This window comes from Alosa pseudoharengus, unplaced genomic scaffold (genome assembly GCF_046254945.1).
Source record: "Alosa pseudoharengus isolate Yale_2024_CS ecotype anadromous, Long Island Sound unplaced genomic scaffold, YU_APseudo_1.1 YU_APseudo_1.1_scf_7, whole genome shotgun sequence".
Classification (NCBI taxonomy): Eukaryota; Metazoa; Chordata; class Actinopteri; order Clupeiformes; family Clupeidae; genus Alosa; species Alosa pseudoharengus.
In genome coordinates, this window is record NW_027468859.1 from 13121149 (window position 1) to 13141470 (window position 20322).

Sequence of the window (20322 nt, forward strand, 5' to 3'; positions counted from 1 at the left end):
GGACAGTGGAGAGTGGACAGGAGATGAGAGGGACAGGAAAATGGGGTGTGGGTTTGGAAAATGACCCAAGGGAAATGGGGTGTGGGTTTGGGATTGGGAAATGACCCAAGGGAAATGGGGTGTGGGATTGGGAAATGACCCCAGGTCGGACTTGTATTTGCACTGGGTTTGTACTCCATTAGCACCATGTTGTGTGTTGTTGATAGCAGGAGAATCATCACTGCCTATGGACTTCATATCGAGTGTGTAGGCCTATATTGCCTTTGTCTGTGTGAAGTTCTTTGAGTGACCAATTTGAGTGCTAGAAAAATGCGCTATAAAAATAAATACTTACACCCCTGACCAGTAGGGTGCGCTGTGGTGGGCTGTAGTCATCATGTCCGGCTGGTCTCCTCAGCTTAGTGGCTTGTTACATTAGCACAGGGGCCTCAGTGAGAGTCAGCATTAGGAAAGGTAAGAGGATTAGCTGATGGACGCTTATGTCCCCCGCCGTCAATTATCAAAATGAAAAGCTGGTGACGAGGCAGGGCTGGCAATGCCCCGTGGCACAAAGGAATCTCTCTCTTTCCGTTTCACTCACTCCATCCATATCTACCTCTTTTTCACTCTCATCCCATCCACTCTCTCTCTCTCTCTCATTCACTCTTGTTGAGTTACAGTTACTGAAACAAAAAGTGCCTCTGTATTTTTTGGGCCATGGATGCTACCATGGATTATAAAAAAGGCATTTAAACTTTAATGATTGTAAAGTGCACAGCGACATTACGCAACTGGATGACAAAAAGAGGCGCAGAGCAGAGGTAAGAGGCTCTTTCGGTGGTTTCTCCATTCATCCGTTCTTCCGCGCACTCCTCCGAGTCAGAATCCTCTCTCCGTACGGTCCCCAGTTGGATCACACTCTCGGCGGTCAATGTAAAAACCTTCCTCTGCTCTGATTGGTCAAGTGTGGTACAGGTCTGGCTGCAGCAGGGATGTCAGTTGGGGGTCTTTGGAATTGACACACACACACACACACACACACACAAACAAATCTCCAGCAGCAGTTTCTAAACCTCTGTGAAGTTCACAGCAAACTACCAGGGCGATCAACTGCAACAAACAATGCAGAGCAGACACTCACTCACTCTCTCTTTCACACACACACACCTCTACTCCGCAGCACTGCAACCCCCCCCCCCCCCCTTGCTACCTACTGGGTGCTGGGAGGCTATTTGCTTTTTATATCAGACGTGGTCATTACCTCTCCGCATGGCTGGTAGGTAGGTGTGGAACACCACAGGAGTGTGCTACTCTAGGCAGAGTGCGAGGCAGGCAGGCCGACAGGCCAAGAGCTCTGGAGGGCTGAGCCAGTCTCCCTCGTCCTTCTGATGAAATGCAGCAATGCAGGCAGCAACACCATCAACGCAGCCAGTGGCTCGTGAAGAGGATGAGCGAACCTGGATGGGAGAAGTGCGCAGAGTGGCGTCTTCTATTAGGACAAAAAAACACTGCAGTCACTAGAAGAGTGTTCTGGGCCAAAAGAATAAGCAAGAGAAGTACATGACAGCAGGCTTGGGGAATGGTGTGCCATGATCCTGAATGTAAGTGAAATGGGGACATACAGAGAACAGACAATCACATATGACATAATTGCTAGTTTTTTTTTCCCTTTAAGCTTCGTGGTGCTGATTTATGAAAACAGAAGCATAACAAAGGGAGTACTATATACAAGTATACTGAATGTACTATATACAAGTATACTGAATATATACAGTATAAAAGTATACTGAATGTACTGTATACTGTATAAAAGTATACTGAATGTATACTGTATAAAACTATATTGAATGATTAATTTAGTGACTCATACGTGAATCTTGGGTGACGAGACGTAACAAGTTAATTTTTTGTGCGAGTCTCCAATGTCAACTCCATTAAGCCGCATGCTCCGCTGTTAGCCACAGAAAATTCTAACTGTGTTTCTGACACCAACCCCTGATCTATTTGGCAGGGAGAAAATGTCTCCATCTGGTGCCAGCATATGCTCTGAGTACCAGACCAGCAATCTCTCGCCCTACGCACACACATACAAACACACACACGAAAGACATCACACTTTATCTTCTCACACAAGAAAAACTGTGTGAACAGAATCAAGAACCAACACACTACAAACCAAAGCGACACACTCGCATGTGTACACACACCACTAGTGAACACACACTTATACACACACACACACACACACACACACAACTGGAAAAGACTCATCCACAACTAGGGAATACAAGCCTACACACACATCAAATAGCACCTCAAACACAAGAGATATGATAGACAAAATAAACACACATAGTCAGTTGGTCCAAAACAGAAGACAGTTTTTATGTAATCAAAAATAAAACCATTGTCATCGTGGTCCCCATTTTTTGCACTTGACCAGAGCTAGTTCAGAGTTCAGAGGAAGTGATGCGTACATCAGGAAGTCTTTCTCATAGTCCTTCATTTCTGCAGCCTCAACTGAGAGGGGTCAGTCCATAGAGCATCTGCCTTGTGCTACTGGGGAAATGTCCAAAAATACAGAAGAAAGGAAATAACAAAAATACCCCCTCCCTTCCCCCAACACACAGACACACACCATTCCAAAACAAAGACACCTCTCACATGGCATAGATGCAGGAACAGCTGTACTTGCCCACAGCCATGGAGAGCTTTGTGTGTGTGTGTGTGTGAGAGTGTGTTTTAGTATTGTACTGATGTGTCTATGTTGGAGTCCATATGCATGTCTATGTGTGCGTGTGCATGACTAGGAGCATGTGTTTTTGAGTGCATTTGTGTAATTGTGTGTCCATTTGCATATGAAGGGGTAATTGTAGATTTGTGTGTTTGTCTGTCTGTGTGTGTGCGTGCGTGTGTGTGTGTGTGCAAGGGGTGTTAGAATACGGGGTCCTATGCTGCCAGTCCTGCTACACCACAGCATACTGCTGATACAGCAGCTCCCGGATCTTATAGTAGTCTTCACACTGAAGGCCCTCCAAACAGATCCGACCAGCCTCCGTCTGAAACACAGAGAGGGAGAGGACACGGTGAGCATGGAAGGAAAAGTAAACAGGGAGGAAATATGACAAAGCAACAGAAAGAGAATTGGGGTGAAGCAAGGGCATGGCAAAGAGAAATGACAAGAGATGCAAGAGAAGCAGACAGAGAATACAAAACAGAGAGAGAGAGAAAAAGGAAAGGATCAGAGAGAACAGAGGTGACTATGACGATCTGAATAAAATGCATTCTTTTTTTATTATTAATAAGAACGAAAGAAACGGAGAGAACAGAAGGTCAGGTGTTTGTGTGAAGGCCTCCGGGGAACCTCTGTCTGTGGGGAGTACTGTGGGTTGTGGGGGCTGCAGCAACCACACAGAGGAGGAATTAGAGAGAGAGAGAGAGAGAGAGAGAGAGAGAGAGAGAGAGAGAGAGAGACCGTACAGGGAGGTCAGCCATGGCCCTCAGCAAAAATTCGCTCAGAAAGAACACAGTTCACAGTGTGCGACTCAACTAATCTCTTTAAGGATAGAGTCTTATTTTCAGGACTCTCTCAGCACAACTCCAGCACAGGACGAGCTCACTCCAGGACTATCAACCATCTCAGAGAGGGCTCACATCAGGAGGAGCAACTCATTACACACAATTTGCCCCCAAAAAAGTGTTGTTTCTGGTAGTTTACTTTTCTCAGCATGGGAAGAGTTCGATCAATACAGCACAGAAGTTAAACAATCCTTAGGCTGCATCCACACTAGTCCGTTTTCGTTTCCAAACACTGTTTCGTTTTAAATCCATTCTCTGTCTACACAGCCACAGTTTTCAGGGGACACCTAGACAGTAGGGGGGACACCTGAAGCGTACATCACAGGACCATTTGCACATGACGATTCACGCATTGTAAAATGCATAATTTAAATGCACTACAGATGCTACAAAAGCAAGCAAGGTGAGCAAAGGATAGTATTGACTAGCAAGGCTAGTAAAGGATAGTATTGACTAGCAAAGCTAGTAAAGGATAGTATTGACTAGCAAGGCTAGTAAAGCTTGTATTTCGGTATCCATGTGGCATTCACCACTGGCAGGGTAGTAGTAGAAGTCGAAGTGAGGCAAAAAAAAAAACAGAAGAGTGTGGATGTAGCCTTAAAGTCCCAGGAATTGAGAAGAGTCCCCATGCTAAACCAGGGGAGCTATTCAGACACACACTCACCCTCCTGACGGCCACTAGGTTGTTGCAGACCAGCACACCTCCCACAAACTCAGCCTGGATGCCCTCCCTAAGCAGCACCTGCTTGAAGTCGGAGAGGCGCGGCTCGTTGATAAACACCGACTGGTGCCCAGGGATCTGCAGGAGGTGGGACAGACACACACACAGGTTAGAGTATAACAGCAGTGTACAATACAGTATAACGTCATAATGTTGTGTGCGATGTGTTTCTAAATTTAAGAATTGGGTATTGTGACTTTTAAGACTGAAAGGCAGTACATTGGTCATATAAATATATACTGTTTTCACTTGACCGATTACACTTAACAAATCAATTAAAAATACATTGGACTCCTAAACATTTCTATGCACATTTTGGGTTTTAAATGCTGGTGTATGTTATTGCATTTGCACATTGCATTTAATTTCACCACAACCTCTAACCCACTGCTATTAATATCAATTACTGCATCCATTAATGCGCTCACCCTAAGCTAATACAAATAATAAATAATTTCTCACAATATTCCAGAGGGAGGATATGATGATTTCACTTCAGTAAGACACAATGAAAATATATGCTTTAAAATGGTCATAGATAACAATAAGGGTCCTCATCACCAGGACCACAGATTTAAACCACTGAGAACTGGCCAAAGATGCAGACTGCACAGTGACCTTGGAGTCACCTCTAGCGTCCCTGTCTCTGCCCTGCAGTGTTCCTGCTGAGGGGTGCAGTGCTTGGCTCGGCCCGGCCCTTATTTTGGGAGCTGTGACCATTGTTCACGTCTGTGAATCACTGAGCTCCGGCGTCCTGAAGCAGCCTCTCTCTCTCTCTCTCTCTCTCTCTCTTTTCTGCTCTGTTGTTCTTTAGTCAGCATTTCTCCCCCCCTCTCATCTCTCTCTCCTCCTGCTGTCACTCTGTCTCCCTCCATCCCATTCTATAGTTATCTCTCCTCATGTCCTAGTGCAAACTCTCTCTGCTGGATCTCTCTCATCCCGGGGGCCAAGAGCTGCAGTCTTTGTTCACCTCTTGTCATAAGATCAGGTCACCCCCCCCCCCCTCTACTTCCCTCTCTCCAACCCCCAGCTTTTCATTGCTCTCTCTCTCTCTCTCTCTCTCTCTCTCTCTCTCTCTCTCTCTCTCTCTCTCTCTCTCTCTCTCTCTCTCTCTCTCTCTCTCTCTCTCTCTCTCTCTCTCTCTCAGCATTCCCCCATCTGTCTCTCTTATGCTGTTTAGCTCTTTGTTTGTTTCTCTCTCACTCTCTCTTTCTGCCTCCATGCATCCCTCATCTCCCTCTTTTTCTCTGTTCATCCCTCTCTCCCTCCCTCCATCTCTCTTTCCCTCCCCCTGTCTCTCTCTCTCTCTCTCTTTCTCTCTGACAGAGTGAACTCTGTCATGCTGTATCCTGGAGCCAGATCTCACCTCTGTGATAACAGCCGTTCTGAGGACAATACAGCCCCCACTTCCTATGACAACCCCAACCCCACATCTCTCCTACTCTCTCTCCGTCTCTCTATCCCTCTCTCTCTTGCTTATGTCATGGGCACAGCCCACTTATCCTTCAGTCATCTCTCTTCTAGCCACTCATCCTTTCTCTCCAGCCATTTCCTCTTTCTTTTCAGTTCTCCCATCTCTTCCACTCCCCACTTTTCTCTCTCTCTCTCTCAGCCCCTTTTGTCTCTCTCCATCCCTTTTTCTTTTCTCTCTCTCTCTCCATCCCTCTTTTTCTCTCTCACCTCCCTGTTTTTCCAACACTCAGTAGGTCATGTTATTTCTCTCTCTCTCTCTCTCTCTCTCTCTCTCTCTCTCTCTCTCTTGTGGTCATGTTATTTCTCTCTCTCTTTCTTCACTTTTAATCCTTCACTTGGTCCAGTCGTTTCTTCACTCCCCTCTTTGTCCGGTCGTTAGTCTCTCACCTCGCTGGCCGGTAGCGGCTCCAGGGTGGGGATGACGTCGCTCTCGTCTCCGGCCTCGCGCTCGTCCTCGCCGAACAGCGACTTCATGGCGCGCTGCTGAGCCGCCTCGCTCGTCCCGCCGCTCGCCCCGATGGCCGCGACGATGTCTGCCATCGCTATCCCGCCCGCTGCCGCCGCCGCCGCCGCAGCTGCAGACGCCGCTGCCGCCGACGCCTCCGTCTCCATGGCCACCAGCTCGCCGTCCTCCATGCCGTCCTCCGCTCCCGCGCCTCCGCCTTTCTCCTTCTCCTCGGGCAGCACGCCCGTGTCCACCTGCGCCACGCGCATGTCCAGCACGCCGTCCACCCAGGCCAGCTCCGTGTCGCGCGCGCGGCAGAACTGCAGCGAGCTCACCAGGGAGTCCTTGAGACGCACCTGAGGGCGGAGAACAAGAGGGGGGGGGGGGGGGGAGAGAGTGAGCGAGGGATGAAATAAAAAAAAGAGAGAGAGAATTCGCAAAAAGAGACGAGAGAGCGAGAGGAGATGGGGAAGATAGATGATAAGGGAGAAAAAGAGATAAAGAGAGTAAAGGGAGACCACAGAGGAAAATAAAAAGAGAGAGAGGGATGGAAGGGTGGTGGGTGATGGAAGAAGAGATAAAGAGCCAGAGAGATAACGCAGGAAAGAAGAAGGGATGATAAAACGGAGATAGAGAACCATGGCTAAACAACTGGCTGCCTTCTGGGTTTACAAAACATAAACAAACAAAGCCCTGGTCATGTGCTTGGGCTGTGTTCTGTACTGAAACGGCACTAACACTCATATTCCCACAGAGAATGTTCATGAGATGCCTGCGTCAAGGAGACTGGAAAATAATTCCATTTTCATTAGATCAGTGTATATATAATGCAGTCATATTAGGGTATGCATCAATACAGTGTAATAATACTGTGACAAAGGCTTGAGGAGTCACTTAGAGACTTACTTACTTAGTTACTTAGTCACTTAGAGACACTTAGAGACACATGCTCTGTGATCGAGGGATAATGGGGACATACGAAAATAACGTACAGAACCACTCAGGACATGCATGTTTGTGACGTGCCCAAACCAAGGCAGCATGGCTGTCCACATGCAAGGGAGAGTTTTGAGCAGGCAGAATTCTAACAGGGGAACGGGGGGGGCATCCGCAAATCGAGTGCGTGATGTAACCCTGGTCAATGGTCAGGGTCTGTGTCTGGCTGGTGGGGGTCAGATTACAGCTGGCTGTGTTTGTGTGTGTGTGTGTGTGTGTGTGTGTGTGTGTGTGTGTGTGTGTGTGGTGCTCTCGCTGAGCGGGTAGTGCCAGGACAAGAGCACTGGCATCAGGGTTACGGGCAGAGTTAAAGGGTTAAAATCACATCACTGGCTTTAATACGAACGCTCTTGCTAACCTTAAACACCACTCTTAACACTGACCATGTAGTGTGTCCCGTATTAAAAACACATCACTGCCTTTAATACGAATGCTCTTGCGAACATTAAACGCCACTCTTAACACCAACCCTGCTGTCGTGTCACATATTAAAAACACATCGATCACAGGCTTTAACCCTAACGTTCTTGCTAACCTTAAACACTACTCGTACACCAACCCTGTAGTCGTATCTCATATTAAGGACAGATGCCTTAATACCACCACTGTAGACATAAACTTCACTTGTCCCACATGGCTACTCCTGAGCTGTAATGTCACTGGCCTCGTTCAAACCTGCATTCATTTAAAAGGTCAGCATCGATGACTGAAAAGGCACATTTATGTTTTAATTTTGGTGGTTTTAATGTTTTAATTTTTAATGGTTTTAATGTCTGTACTGTATAGCATCAAGATGAGAATTCTGTTTTACATTTGCAGGCTTCAAACACGAAACAATTCGACCCATTTTCATTGTGCACCGTGTTGGCGTGAAAGCTTAATGTTGTTACAGTAGGTGCTTGAACAGTGCATGTCTTTTCTGTTCAAAGTCACTGCACTAAAGACGGTCAGACCACATACCTGGTAGATGTGTGTCTCGCTGGTGGCGTCCACCGTCTCATGCTGCTTGGGCGTGTACACCTTGATGTCCTTGCCGCTGAAGGCCTTGCACGACTCGGCCAAGTCCTGGCTGGCGTCCGGCGGCCCGTTGACGATCACCAGCTGTCGCGGCTTCATCTGGTTGATGATCTTCTTGATCGAGTCGCCGTCTGAGCGACCTTCGTAGTCGATGTAAGTCACACGCGCTCTGAAGGGGATGCAACATGGAGCACACATGATGGCACAATGCTCAACAACATTACGCCATATACAACTATTTTACACAGCATTCATTTGATACAAAATGTACACACACACATTCTTTTTAAGTATGTATGTACACAAATAATAATTTCCCATCTAATATCTGTCTCTAATGCTGTATTTCATATTCATAATCACGGCATAGAGAAGACATGCTGGCTTTTCTCTATAATCCCCTAAACAATAAATATGTATTATGTCTTAAAAAATCAAACGAAAGCCTGCAGACAAGATGATACTGGTCTGCTTTTCACTTAATCGGTATAATCTCTCTGTGCTTAAATAGATTGTCTATAAATGTAATGCGAACATACAGTCACACTCATATTACCATAATGGTAGTTACGTAACATATTCTGAGAAATCACAGCCTTCACCTGAAAACCTAGTCTCATTGCATGTGATGTGCATGCTCTTCAGTCAGTTGTTGTGGGTTGCTTGGTTTAAGTCAGTCTAAAATGGTCTATAGATGTTCATGTAAAAAAGCACTATGAAATGCTTCGCATTTTTCATTCAGCTATAAACTTTATCTATAAAACTGGTAGTGAAGGTGTACACATGGAATATAGGGGATCTTATGTACACCTATGCTGATTGTTATTTTATTACTGATATTATTATTATTATTGTTTTATTGTAAAGCACTTTGGGTCAACCCTACTGCATCAAATGTGCTATAAAAACAAATTGACTTGACTAATGAACACTCATGAAGCCCAGCGAGCGCTCACTTGATCTCCAGGGTCTCCATGCTGGAGGTGCACTTGGTGGGCACGTCGGACAGGTCCTGGTCCATGGGCTCGTCCCCGTTGGACATGCCCATGTCCAGCTTACTCTTCTCCTCCTCTGTGGCCTGCAGCTCCGGCACAAGGAAATCCTCAGGCCTGAAATGGGGGTCAGGGGATAGACACACACACACACACACACACACACACACACACACGTGAACAAAAACACCCAACAAACAACAAAATACACACATGCACACACAGGGAAGACACACATAGGCATCACAGCAAAGGACACTAACAGACTGAATAAAATGACAAAGAAGGTTGGATCGGTTACTGGGTCCAATCTATCCATCTCTCTATCTACTTCTCTGCAAACACACACACACACACACACGTGGCAAAGTAGGTACGAGGAAACAAACACACACACACCATCACAAAGACTCACACAGCCTTTGCTTAAGTGGGACACAGGTGAGCATAGCCTCTTTACATCAAGGAAGCTGTGTATTGTCAAGAAAATGGATGAGTGCTCGTGCTGCAGGTGTATCGCTTCCTAAAGACAAAAAAACACCACCCCCGCCAAGCCGAGTGGACTGGACCGCTCAATAGGATATACATAGGAGCACAGCACTCAGTCCACTCACTGTTTACAACAATTACCTGATAAGAGTCACAGCTTTGGATAATGCTAAAAGATGACACAGGAGATAATCTCACAGTTTGCTCACACGAGTTCGCACAGCAAGAGGCCAAGGCCAAAAGGCCAGATTAATACATTTAATGATCGCCGCAAAACTACCACACACACCCTGATCCGCCCATATTCAGATTAAGTGAGACTAACACTGACAAGGCTCATGGCTCTTAACTCAGATTGATTTAATACACAAACATGACAATCTCCCCTAATTCCAATTACGTTAAGTCATGCTAATACGAGGCACCATGCTGAATGCTGGGACTAACAAAGTCTAGTCACACGCTGTGCTAATATCAAATCGATGAAGGGGATTCTCCTGTGAGGAAATTTGTTCTCTCTATTTTACCCAGGTGTAGTGTGCACATTCATACACACACACACTTGGAGCAGTGAGCTGGGAGCCCACACATACTCGGAGTACACCTACATATCCAGAGCAGTGAGCAGCCATTAACCCGCCACCCGGAGAGCAGTTGGCGGGTTAGGTGCCTTGCTCAAGGGCACCTCATCCATGGATGTGGATGAGCTGTTTTAATCACATATTTCCTACCAGTCAGGACCGACCACCCTTCGGTCACAAGTCTAATTCCCTAACCAGCAGGCCACAGATGCCCGTCACACACACAAACCTACGTACTTCCGACTACAGTCATTTCCTGTGTACTAGCCACATTGTGTATAAGCTGCAGGTTAAAAAACGAAACCATATTAATACCATATTAACTGCCCTAGTGTATTAACCTCATAGCTGAAGAAATTTGACAAAATCAATGTATAAGCCTCGGCTAATAGTTTTGTTTTGTTTGTTAATAGGAAATTACGGTACTCGATATGCTGCTTTCCTTTGGATGTACTTATACAACATGACTGTCTACCGTAAATCACATGGATGAAACAACCTGACGTGGTCACACAGACACACAAACCCAACTACTTGTCTGATTTCAGGTGCTTCCCTGACACACACATCCAGGTGTGCACAAACACACACAAAACCACACATACAAACCTAAAAAACTGGAAACTGTATAAAGGGTGCATGCACTCGCACACCACCCAAGCATACACCTAAAAAAAAAAAGACAATTATGTGCACACACACACACAACACCCCACATACAAACCAAAAAGGACGACCACACAGACACACACACGCACGCAGCAACACCCACCGGATGATCTCGCCGTACTCGTCCCACTTGATGCGCTCCTCGTGCGTGGGGAACATGGGGTAGGACTTCTTGGCCTGCTTGAAGAAGCTGCCCTTGCGGCCGCCCTCCCCCTTCATCATCAGGTCGTGGTGCTTGCTCTTCACCACCGCCGGCTGCTCCAGGTCGTCCTCCAGGTCACTCTCGTCGCTCGAGTCCACGTCCACCCTGAAGGGGAAGGTGTGACACACACACACACACACACACACACACACACACACACACACACACACACACACACACACACACACACACACACACACACACACACACACACACACACACACACACACACACACACACACACACCACACACAACACACACACACAAATAATTAAACTGATAGTGCAAAAAAGGCTAGACAGGTCCTTAATATGGACAATATATGTTTTTTTTAAGTATATATTAGGGCTTTTTTTTGGCCTTTTTTCAGATAGGACTGTAAAGAGCGACAGAAAGCTAGTGGGAGAGTGAGATGGGGTGAAATCAGGACTTGTGGTCCTGATGGACAAATGTGGTACGAACACTGCAGCCACAGCGCCCCCTCACATGGGAAACATGGCCTTCATACAGAGCCAGCCAGGCAGCCAGTAACACAGTGTTTGTGACAAATGAAGGTGAGGTGTGACCGTGTGATCTGCCATGTCCATGTTACCAACAGCCCAAACCGTGGAAGAAAAGCAGACTCACTCTTTGGCCTGCTCGATCTTTTTGGCCGCCTCCTTCTTCATCTTCTCTTTCTCCACATACTCCTCCAGCTCCTTCCCCTCCAGCTTAGTACGCTTCCTCACCTGCACACACACACGCACACACACACACACACACACACACACACACACACACACACACACACACACACACACACACACACACACACACACACACGCATGCACAAAGGAACACAGCTATAGTCAGGTATACACACAGAAATGCTCATCTACATCCATTAAATGCACTTTTAGTGCTACTTAGACTTTGCTGTGACTAGAGGTTTCACAAAACCAAAATCTGAAATGTAACCACTGCATCATAGACATCCCTCCTCCGATGGAACCTTTGCTGTAGTATATTCTAGAATTCTGAAAAGTTCCAAGCCAGCACAGTGGATGTTCCTGGTTCCAAACTCACGGGGCCATGCCCCTGTGTGCGCCCAGCAGAGACGTCTGGTCGGGGCCTGAAATCCTATCCCGTTATCTGGCCAGCACAGACTCTCTCCTCCGCCTTGGTGTCTGGGAGCGCGCGCTGTGCATCTGTGCAAATGCCAGCCAATCCCCTCTCCCTCTGGGGTCGAGCCGGGCCTGCCTGGGAAACCTGTGCTGACGGAACGCTAACTGCCAGCTGAGCTGAAGACTGTAGTTTACCTCAGACCTCAGCTAAATTTAGTCTCTCTCTCTCTCTCACTCTCACACTCTCACACACACACACACACACACACACACACTTATTCTCCTCCCAAGAGCAAGTTAATCCCATCTACAGTTTTTTTTTCTTCTCTCTCTTCTGCAACCCCACCCCACGGCCTTATCGGCTTCACACTCTGCTCAGCACACCATTTGCCACGCTTTAAAGTCAAGCATAACGGAGCACAACTTTTCTCTGTGGCTTTTCTCTTAAACTTCCGGAGGCAAAAACCTCTCGCTGAGGTAGTCTGAGATACCGTGTTCCTTCCGGTATCTTAACCTTGCCTTTCATATGCAGTAAACTCAATATCTCTCCCCATTCCTTCAGCTTTGTGGTTTGTCCTGGGTTGGCGATGGCTCAGCCCTTTACCCATGTTTCTTTCCCTCATATACTGCCCATCTCTATGCCAAGACCCACACAGATACAAACACACATCCACACACCTCCAGGTCCATCATTTTCTCCCCGGGGTTGTCGATGAGGTAGCGGGCCAGCGTGCCTGGTGAGGTACGGTAGGTCAAGATGATGGAGTTCTTGGCGTCCGTGCACCACTGGATAAAGAGCTCGCGCGAGAAGCCAGACTCCAGGTCCGGCTGGCTGCACAGCACCACCTTGGGGCTGGGCACGCGCGCCAGGTCGGCCAGGCTGTGGCACAGCGAGAGGTGGCGGAACTGGAACGGGTTGTTGCGCTTGTCCTCGAAGCAGCGCATCAGCTTGTCGCTCATCCACTCCACCTGGTGGGGGAAGAGAGAAGGTGGACAGGTGAGCTGAGCACCATCTCTTGTGTTTTCCACATGATTTCACAGGGCTTAGGAGCTCTCAAAAACAGTTTGGAACAGGGTTTCATTTTTCAACATATAGAAAACAGACGATAGGTCCTTTGGTCACACACCAATCACACAAATGTTAAACCAGCCTTGTTTATTTCCTGTTTTGTTCCTTTGTCTGCTCATAGTAGGCCAAATCCACTCTGATATGTTACCTACGACCTTATTATGTTTATTTGGCTGAGGTGCTGCGCCTAAGACTTTATAAAGTAGGAAACCCCTATATCTGTGTTTGCCATATAGGCAGCTTTGCAGGCTATAAAACAACCCTCCCAATCACTCACATTACTTTCTCACTCATATTACTCACACTGTCTTTCAACAGACCAATTAAGCATTCATAACTGCTGTCGGTGACACAAATTACACAAAATATACTGATATTTCATTGATATAGTCAAATGTAGACAGTGCATGTGAATTAAGACAGACTTCTTCTGATCCATTCAGTGGCTTTCGTATTTAAAACTAAATCTCACAACTTATTTGTAACTACCATGTTACAAATAATATTTAGATAATTTTTCAGTCACGTCATGAGTTCTAGAATGTACACCAGTTGTGATAAGGGGCGGCATAGACACACAGCCTGAGGCAGATGATCTCACCTGGGACTTGGAGAACTCCACCACGTTGTAGCTGACGTTGTTGAGCAGGGCGAGGGAGTAGACCCCAAGGCCCGAGTCTTTGGTCCTCCAGATTTGGTCCAGCAACTGGGCCAGTTCCAGCACCCGTCCGGCCGTATCCACAGCGATCAGCACGTTACCATCAGCGCGCAGCGTTCCCATAACGATGGCTGTGTTTGGGGGTGAAGGACAGAACAATAGGCATGAAAGGTATGCTTTTCTGGGCGCAGTGATGTATGCATGAGCACTACAAGACAGGCCTACACCTTTTTATTGGTCGACATTCCTAGCCCAACAAAGTAAATATGCTAAGGTCCTGAGGTTCACAATGGTGTCATTCTTCAGAGAACTATGGAACTTTTGAACAATCTGTGTTTTACATTCTTTTTTTCCTTCATTGATGATTGAAACTTAAGTGAGTGTTGTCTACCAGCAGTGAAGCATGGTGGGTAATGTAGTCTTACTGAGGAGCTGCTCATCCCGCTGTTTGCGTCGTGGCTGTACATAGGCAGCGTTGAAGGAGTCGGTGATGAGTAGAGAGGGACGGCTCACCATCTCCAACGAGCAGCCATTCAGATGACTGCAGGGACACAGGGAGCAATCACATAAATAATACAAGTAGTGCCACTCATCACAACACAGCCCATTATGTTCATCATAACAGTGGGAAAGAAAAATCAGGACACAGCACATACCAAACACTCAGAACCGGTAAGACATTTGTCAAAATGTCCATAACATAACTAGTTTTACTGCTCATAAAAATGACAAGCTCATATGCAAGTTCAAAATTACATTTCAAAGACATTTATCCCATACAACCCTTTACAACCGGCTGATTGTGAGAATCTGATTTGAAAAATGCCACCATGCAGAATCACTTTGATTGTCAACCATCACCATCTATGCTAGACGCTGGGATATGCCTGAATGACACACTAGGTGACATCTCTGTTCCTGTGGCATTCATGTTCCTGGCGCATCTCAGTTTCTGTGCCATTCAAAATAAACATCTGACAATTTCATTGACAGGGCTCTACAGTGCGGCCATTTCACTCGCACATATAAAAATAATGGCGTGCGAAAAAAATATTTAGGCGCACTGGTGCGAATGACTTCTAACCAAGTCAATGTTTGTCTACAAAATACACCGCAACATCGCGAAACATTACTGGTGCGAACCATAAAATCACGTCAATGCAACGCCAATGCAGCATAAAAATTACACCTTCCATCAACGTTAGCAGTTTCGTGTTGTGACTCGCTAGTTGCTTCTATTAAATTCAAGGGTCGCAGAAAAAGCGGAAAGTTAGACTAGCCAGCCAAGTCAAGATGCAAAGTAGAACTAATTTCTTCAATTCACCGAATTCATTGGATATACAATATGAGGAACAGGATGAGATTCTGAGAATGCAGTGAGAGAAGGAAAAGGTAACATGCCTTTTAGCCCAGTTGACGTATTGGCTGCAATTTGCTAAATATAGCTTTAGCAAACAGGCACAAAAGTAGCCTCCCGTAATACTCAATTTTTCTTCAAATGTAGAACGCTACTGAAAACTCCAGGCTTCCATGCATGCTTGTTTGTTTTACACTGAATACAAGCTTAAGTGCAAAACGAAAGTATGCATACCATTTGCCTACTGCCCCCATCAATGCAGATATTTCAAATAAATATAAATATCATTGATTAGACTATGTTGGGTTTTGTGGAAGAGAAGAGTAGTATTGCAGTATGCAGTCAGATAGGTCACCATGGGCATATTTGGATTAGCTACAGGTGAATTCACAAATAAATAAATTGGCCTAGGGACCTACATTTGGCAGGATAGCCTACTTCATATACAGGCTAAATGCAAATATGGCAATGCATTATATTATTTTACATTAACAAAATGTAAAAAAATAGAATGGACTGAAAATAAAGTAGGCACTGATGTTCTTTAAAATCTTGTTTCCTGTAAATGTTGTCTTAATCTTCGCAATTGGTGCACTGGCATGTTTAACTGTTAGCTGCAGTGTAAAGTTACATTATGTGTAAGTTAAGTACAGAACTGACTGTGGCCCCAGATTTTTGTCTGTGCTCCTAAATTTTTTAACTTGGGCGCACAAGTGCTCCTGGAATTTTTTTTTAGTGTAGAACCCTCAACAGAATCATACTCAAGAACAGTTCTCTTCACTCACATCTCTCTCTTGTGGTTAAAATCCACAGCATACACAATCTCCTCTTCTCCATCCTTCACAATCTTCCAGATGGTTCCACCAATCATGTGTCCAGCCGGCAGTGGGGTGATGGACAAGCCGTGGCCCTTCCCTGTGGAGGTCAGTAGGAGGAAGAGGTTGGCACAGCTTAAATGGACCCCTTTACATGTTTACAAATATTGTAGCAATGGAGAAGAAATGGAGGCGGAAAGCCTCCAGCCATTATCAGGACCAATACAAAATAGACCATTTTCAGTAGTGTCTTTTATAGATTTATCATCGGGTAATCCCACAGCTTGAATAGTCATGTACATTCATTGTAGTTAAACAGTATTCTGTCCCCAACATGCCTAGTGTAAGGGAATTCTGAGGATGGCATTACCTTTCAGATTGACGATCTGCGAGTACTTCAGCTGCTGGATTTTGTCAAACGCTGAGTCCACGTCATCCAGCGTGAAGAGTGAAAAGTCCTCCGTGTTGTGACGTGACTGCACAGAGGGGCAGACAACAAATTAGTTATGATGACTGATTACCAATGTAACGATGTGTAAGATTTCAGACAGTCAAAGCCATCTGGTTGAGCCAGTCTCACCTGATAAAGGTCATACATGAACATCTGACCCATCTTGTAGACTGGGATGGTGGCATAGATGGTGCAGTTGAGGCCGAGCTTGCCCACAGCGTATGGCAAAGCCCCTAAATGGAGTGGATCGGGATGGGACAAAAGCACAGCATCCACCTGGTGGACATATCTGTAGAACAGGAACATGTGTTACTATTGGCAAGAAGTCCATTGATTGTACTATCTTGGTTAAGAGCAGGCCCGGAGTGGGTAATCGGGAGAATCGGGAGAATTCCCGGTGGGCCGCTTCACTTCTGGAAAAATATTGACATTTGCCACGTTAATCTATCTTCTCTTAAAATTGGCTACACACGTTGACATTCTATGCCTAACACCGCAGCCTCTGCATGGGTTGTTCTCCCCTCCCAAGAAGAGTTAATTGGTTGGGTCCATATAGCCCGTCTTTTCTAAAAAGTTTTCTCAGATACCAGCCGGGCCAGCCCTACCGTAGTGATAAGCGTCAGGGAGGATGGATGGTAGAAAGAGGCCATGAGGGACTGAAAAGGCTAGGTAAATAAGACGAAAAGTATTGGAGAAAAATGCTGCCAAATATGCCATAGCTTCCAGATTTTTTTTTTGAAGAATATAGACATAATAGTGGCAACTGGTAAAGAGAGATAGCATTATAGCGGCGTAATTATTGGGCTAAATACTGGACGTTGTAGCGTTGTCAACCTATCGCAAGCAACATATTAAATTAATTAAAATATTAGCCTTTTTGTATCATCCAATATGGCGATTCATAGACTTTGCAAATATTATGCAAATATTGATAACAAAACTCAAGCTTGATCTGTGCATGCAGTAGGCCGAAAACAAAAGTAGCCTAAGTAGCAGATCAGCAGTCCCCAGCTGAAAATGATGATCCCGACATTAGCTATGACTACAGGGACAAGTAGAAAGGCTAATAGAGTTAACCATATGATTTAAAGTTATTTTATGTAAGAAAGAACAGTAGGCTAAGACAGATCAACCTATATACCTTGTTTGCTCAGAAGTGGGTGTAGTAAAGGAGAAAATCACCAAACAACAACATGATAGCTGACCCATGCAGAAAAAACATGTAAACAATACAGTAGTTCAATATGCCTCTTAGTGGAATTATGGGATACATTTCAAATGCTTTATTTCTTCCTTCCTGTTTTTGTTAACTTATCAACCTATCCTTGTGGAATAGTGGAATATTGGTAGCCTATAATACAAATTATACAGGATAGTAAGAGCTGAAATGTTGCCTTATTTATCAAATTTCCACCGCCACTAAAAAAGTGGGCCGGTCTTGGGCCTGAAACTCCCGGGCTGAAAAGTGGCCCCACTCCGGCCCTGGTTAAGAGTAATTTCTATAGTTCTAGTTTAAATTAAGTTTCGCCATATTAGGATGGCACAACATGCATATTTGGCACAGCATGCATATTTAAACGAAGTATCACCACATTCTGGAATTCATCAAGGTAAGCTAGTGGACTGCCATTAGTTACCTCTTCAAAGTTTCAATGATCTCCATGGAAAAGGTCTCGTCCCATCCGCAGTCCAGCAGGAAGCGAAACTCATCCACCTGTAATAGGTAACAGAGTGCAGATTCCTCCTGGACCCCCGACAGGGCCGTCAACTTGATAATGGACGTCATACTGTTTTACTGACAATCTACAACAAGAACAAATACGTGTAAATATCGTGTACGGTTTTTTTCTTCGCACTATAGCATGCATCATTCTTATCCATCTCAGTCTGAATGAACATCGGTGTGACTATGAAAGTATAGATTAGAGACATTTTGGCATAGCGTTTTATACAAGACAAAGCATTTTGAGGAAATAACTAGCTAAGCTAGCCTGCAAACATCATTAGACCCTTCAGTTCAAGTTAAGCGAGTTACACTAGCTAACCGACTGGCTAGGTCGTCAGCTCTTTCACTGCTCTAAGAACTGGCCATTAATCACACTGATAACTATGCTCTCACACTAGTACCGCTAACAAACCCTAGCTAACATTAGTGCTAGCCATTGTACATCAGAGATATCAACATTAGCTTATTGGAATATTATCGCCGTTATGGGTGTAAATGAGCCATACCAGAAATACTACAACGTTAATCGGTCGCTTTTGCAAATCACGGGATGATAATTTATCGGTCTATAGACATTGTGACAATAAGTTTAGGTTTACTTGGGCTTCAAGAACCGTACAAACACACTTGTAGGCCGGCCATTTTTGCCGCTGTAAGGGTGAAAGGTTATTCGACTGCACCATGTCCGTGCTTTTGGCTTTTCTAAACATAATTAATCTTAATTGTATTTTACGATAATTTGGGGATTTCTACTTAATTCGAGCTTTGTTGTTTATCTATTTTATCTAGCTATTATGGCAAACAATAAATAAATAAATGTGTATTTTAAATTTGACTCCGCATGAACGCAGCAACCATGGTATCGCCTAATGACCTCCTCAAGAAGCACTCGTCTGGTCTGAACTCTGAACCAACATAGCTTGCTATCAAGTTTGACGAAGGACCTAAAGGGCAAGGTAATAAAAGCCACTAACTTCTATTTTCATGTGTTTGTATCCTCGTTGTATTTCTCGGCATAGACATTGTGAACTAATTTAAATCATTATCGCATTGTGCTATCATACCTAATATAGGCAAGGTCGAAGTAACGTTCAACTACAATGCTACCACACATGCTAAACTAGGATGACAGATACGTAACATTACCATGACACAATAAGAAATGTTATATATATGTTATGTGTATATATAAGCACGTTTCTAGCATAATACGAAATATTGTTGACGTTCGCCCGTGCATCTTAATGCCTTCAAAAATCCTGCTAAATGGTGCCTTACACACTCAACTTTAGCGTTAGCCACGTTAGCTAGGCTTATCAAAAACAACGATGTTTTGGGTGGCTTACTCTTTACGTACTTTGTTATCAAAGACACAGTTAAGCAATGTCAATGTATTTGCATGCATGTACATTTCAGGAGTCATGGTGAATTTCGCGGCCCTTGTGCGCGAGCATTGGATGCAAACCCTTGTGCCTATTGGCATTATTATGGGTATCTACCTGGACAGGTGGAATGACAGCAGACTAACAGCATTCAGGAACAAGAGTGCTTTATACAGCAGGTACATGCACGTTGCATATATTATTCCTCTTCCAGCAACCTAAATAATAAGAAAGATAAGATGAAAGAAAATGAGCCTGTCACGTCTCTACTAATGTTTCATCCATTGTTTCCATCTGGCATGTAACCTCGCATGTGTGTATTTCAGTTGAGCACAATGTAAGCCTATTGTACACACACTGCATATGAAGACTGTATAGTATCATTGAATTTAAATATCCTCTCTAATCATTGTAGGGAACTGAAGCCTGGTGAGGAGGTCACCTGGAAGTGATGCAGCAAGAAAGACCATATTTATCATCCCTGAGTCCATTGTGTGTGTGGAAGGGTTTCTATTTCGTCCTCAAATTGAGGCCTGTTAAAAGCTGTTTCTTCCCTAGATGTTGACCAATAAAATGTTATAATAATAGACAACCTTGTTCTACATTAATTGAAACAA

At 44.9% G+C, this 20322-nt stretch overlaps 2 protein-coding genes across 2 annotated transcripts; one reads left to right on the forward strand and one right to left on the reverse strand.

Moving 5' to 3' along the window:
• Positions 1-2343: 2343 nt before the first annotated feature.
• cpsf2 (cleavage and polyadenylation specific factor 2) lies at positions 2344-18965 on the reverse strand. The gene is made up of 15 exons (XM_076271670.1): positions 18830-18965; positions 18235-18400; positions 16727-16886; positions 16517-16622; positions 16117-16246; positions 14400-14515; positions 13918-14105; positions 12926-13216; positions 11772-11872; positions 11045-11248; positions 9167-9319; positions 8154-8379; positions 6140-6553; positions 4223-4357; positions 2344-3038 (listed from the first exon to the last, which is right to left on the reverse strand). Exons 2-15 carry the CDS (start codon positions 18381-18383, stop codon positions 2946-2948), a joined length of 2466 nt encoding a protein of 821 aa, XP_076127785.1. The 5' UTR covers positions 18384-18400; positions 18830-18965; the 3' UTR covers positions 2344-2945.
• A 209-nt stretch (positions 18966-19174) lies between these two features.
• On the forward strand, positions 19175-20297 carry ndufb1 (NADH:ubiquinone oxidoreductase subunit B1). Its single transcript, XM_076271672.1, has 3 exons — positions 19175-19279; positions 19740-19884; positions 20121-20297. The coding sequence occupies exons 2-3, from the start codon at positions 19745-19747 to the stop codon at positions 20155-20157; spliced, it is 177 nt and encodes a 58-aa protein (XP_076127787.1). The 5' UTR covers positions 19175-19279; positions 19740-19744; the 3' UTR covers positions 20158-20297.
• Positions 20298-20322: the final 25 nt, after the last annotated feature.

Excerpts from the sequence above, each read along its gene's own strand:
- cpsf2 (XM_076271670.1), bottom strand. The coding sequence starts at position 18,383 with ATGACGTCCATTATCAAGTTGACGGCCCTGTCGGGGGTCCAGGAGGAA. Across the intron at positions 13,217-13,917 it reads TGGAGTTCTCCAAGTCCCAG|GTGGAGTGGATGAGCGACAA; the intron begins GTGAGATCATCT and ends TTCCCCCACCAG. Across the intron at positions 9,320-11,044 it reads GAGTACGGCGAGATCATCCG|GCCTGAGGATTTCCTTGTGC; the intron begins GTGGGTGTTGCT and ends CCCCCATTTCAG.
- ndufb1 (XM_076271672.1), top strand. The coding sequence starts at position 19,745 with ATGGTGAATTTCGCGGCCCTTGTGCGCGAGCATTGGATGCAAACCCTT. Across the intron at positions 19,885-20,120 it reads AAGAGTGCTTTATACAGCAG|GGAACTGAAGCCTGGTGAGG; the intron begins GTACATGCACGT and ends TAATCATTGTAG.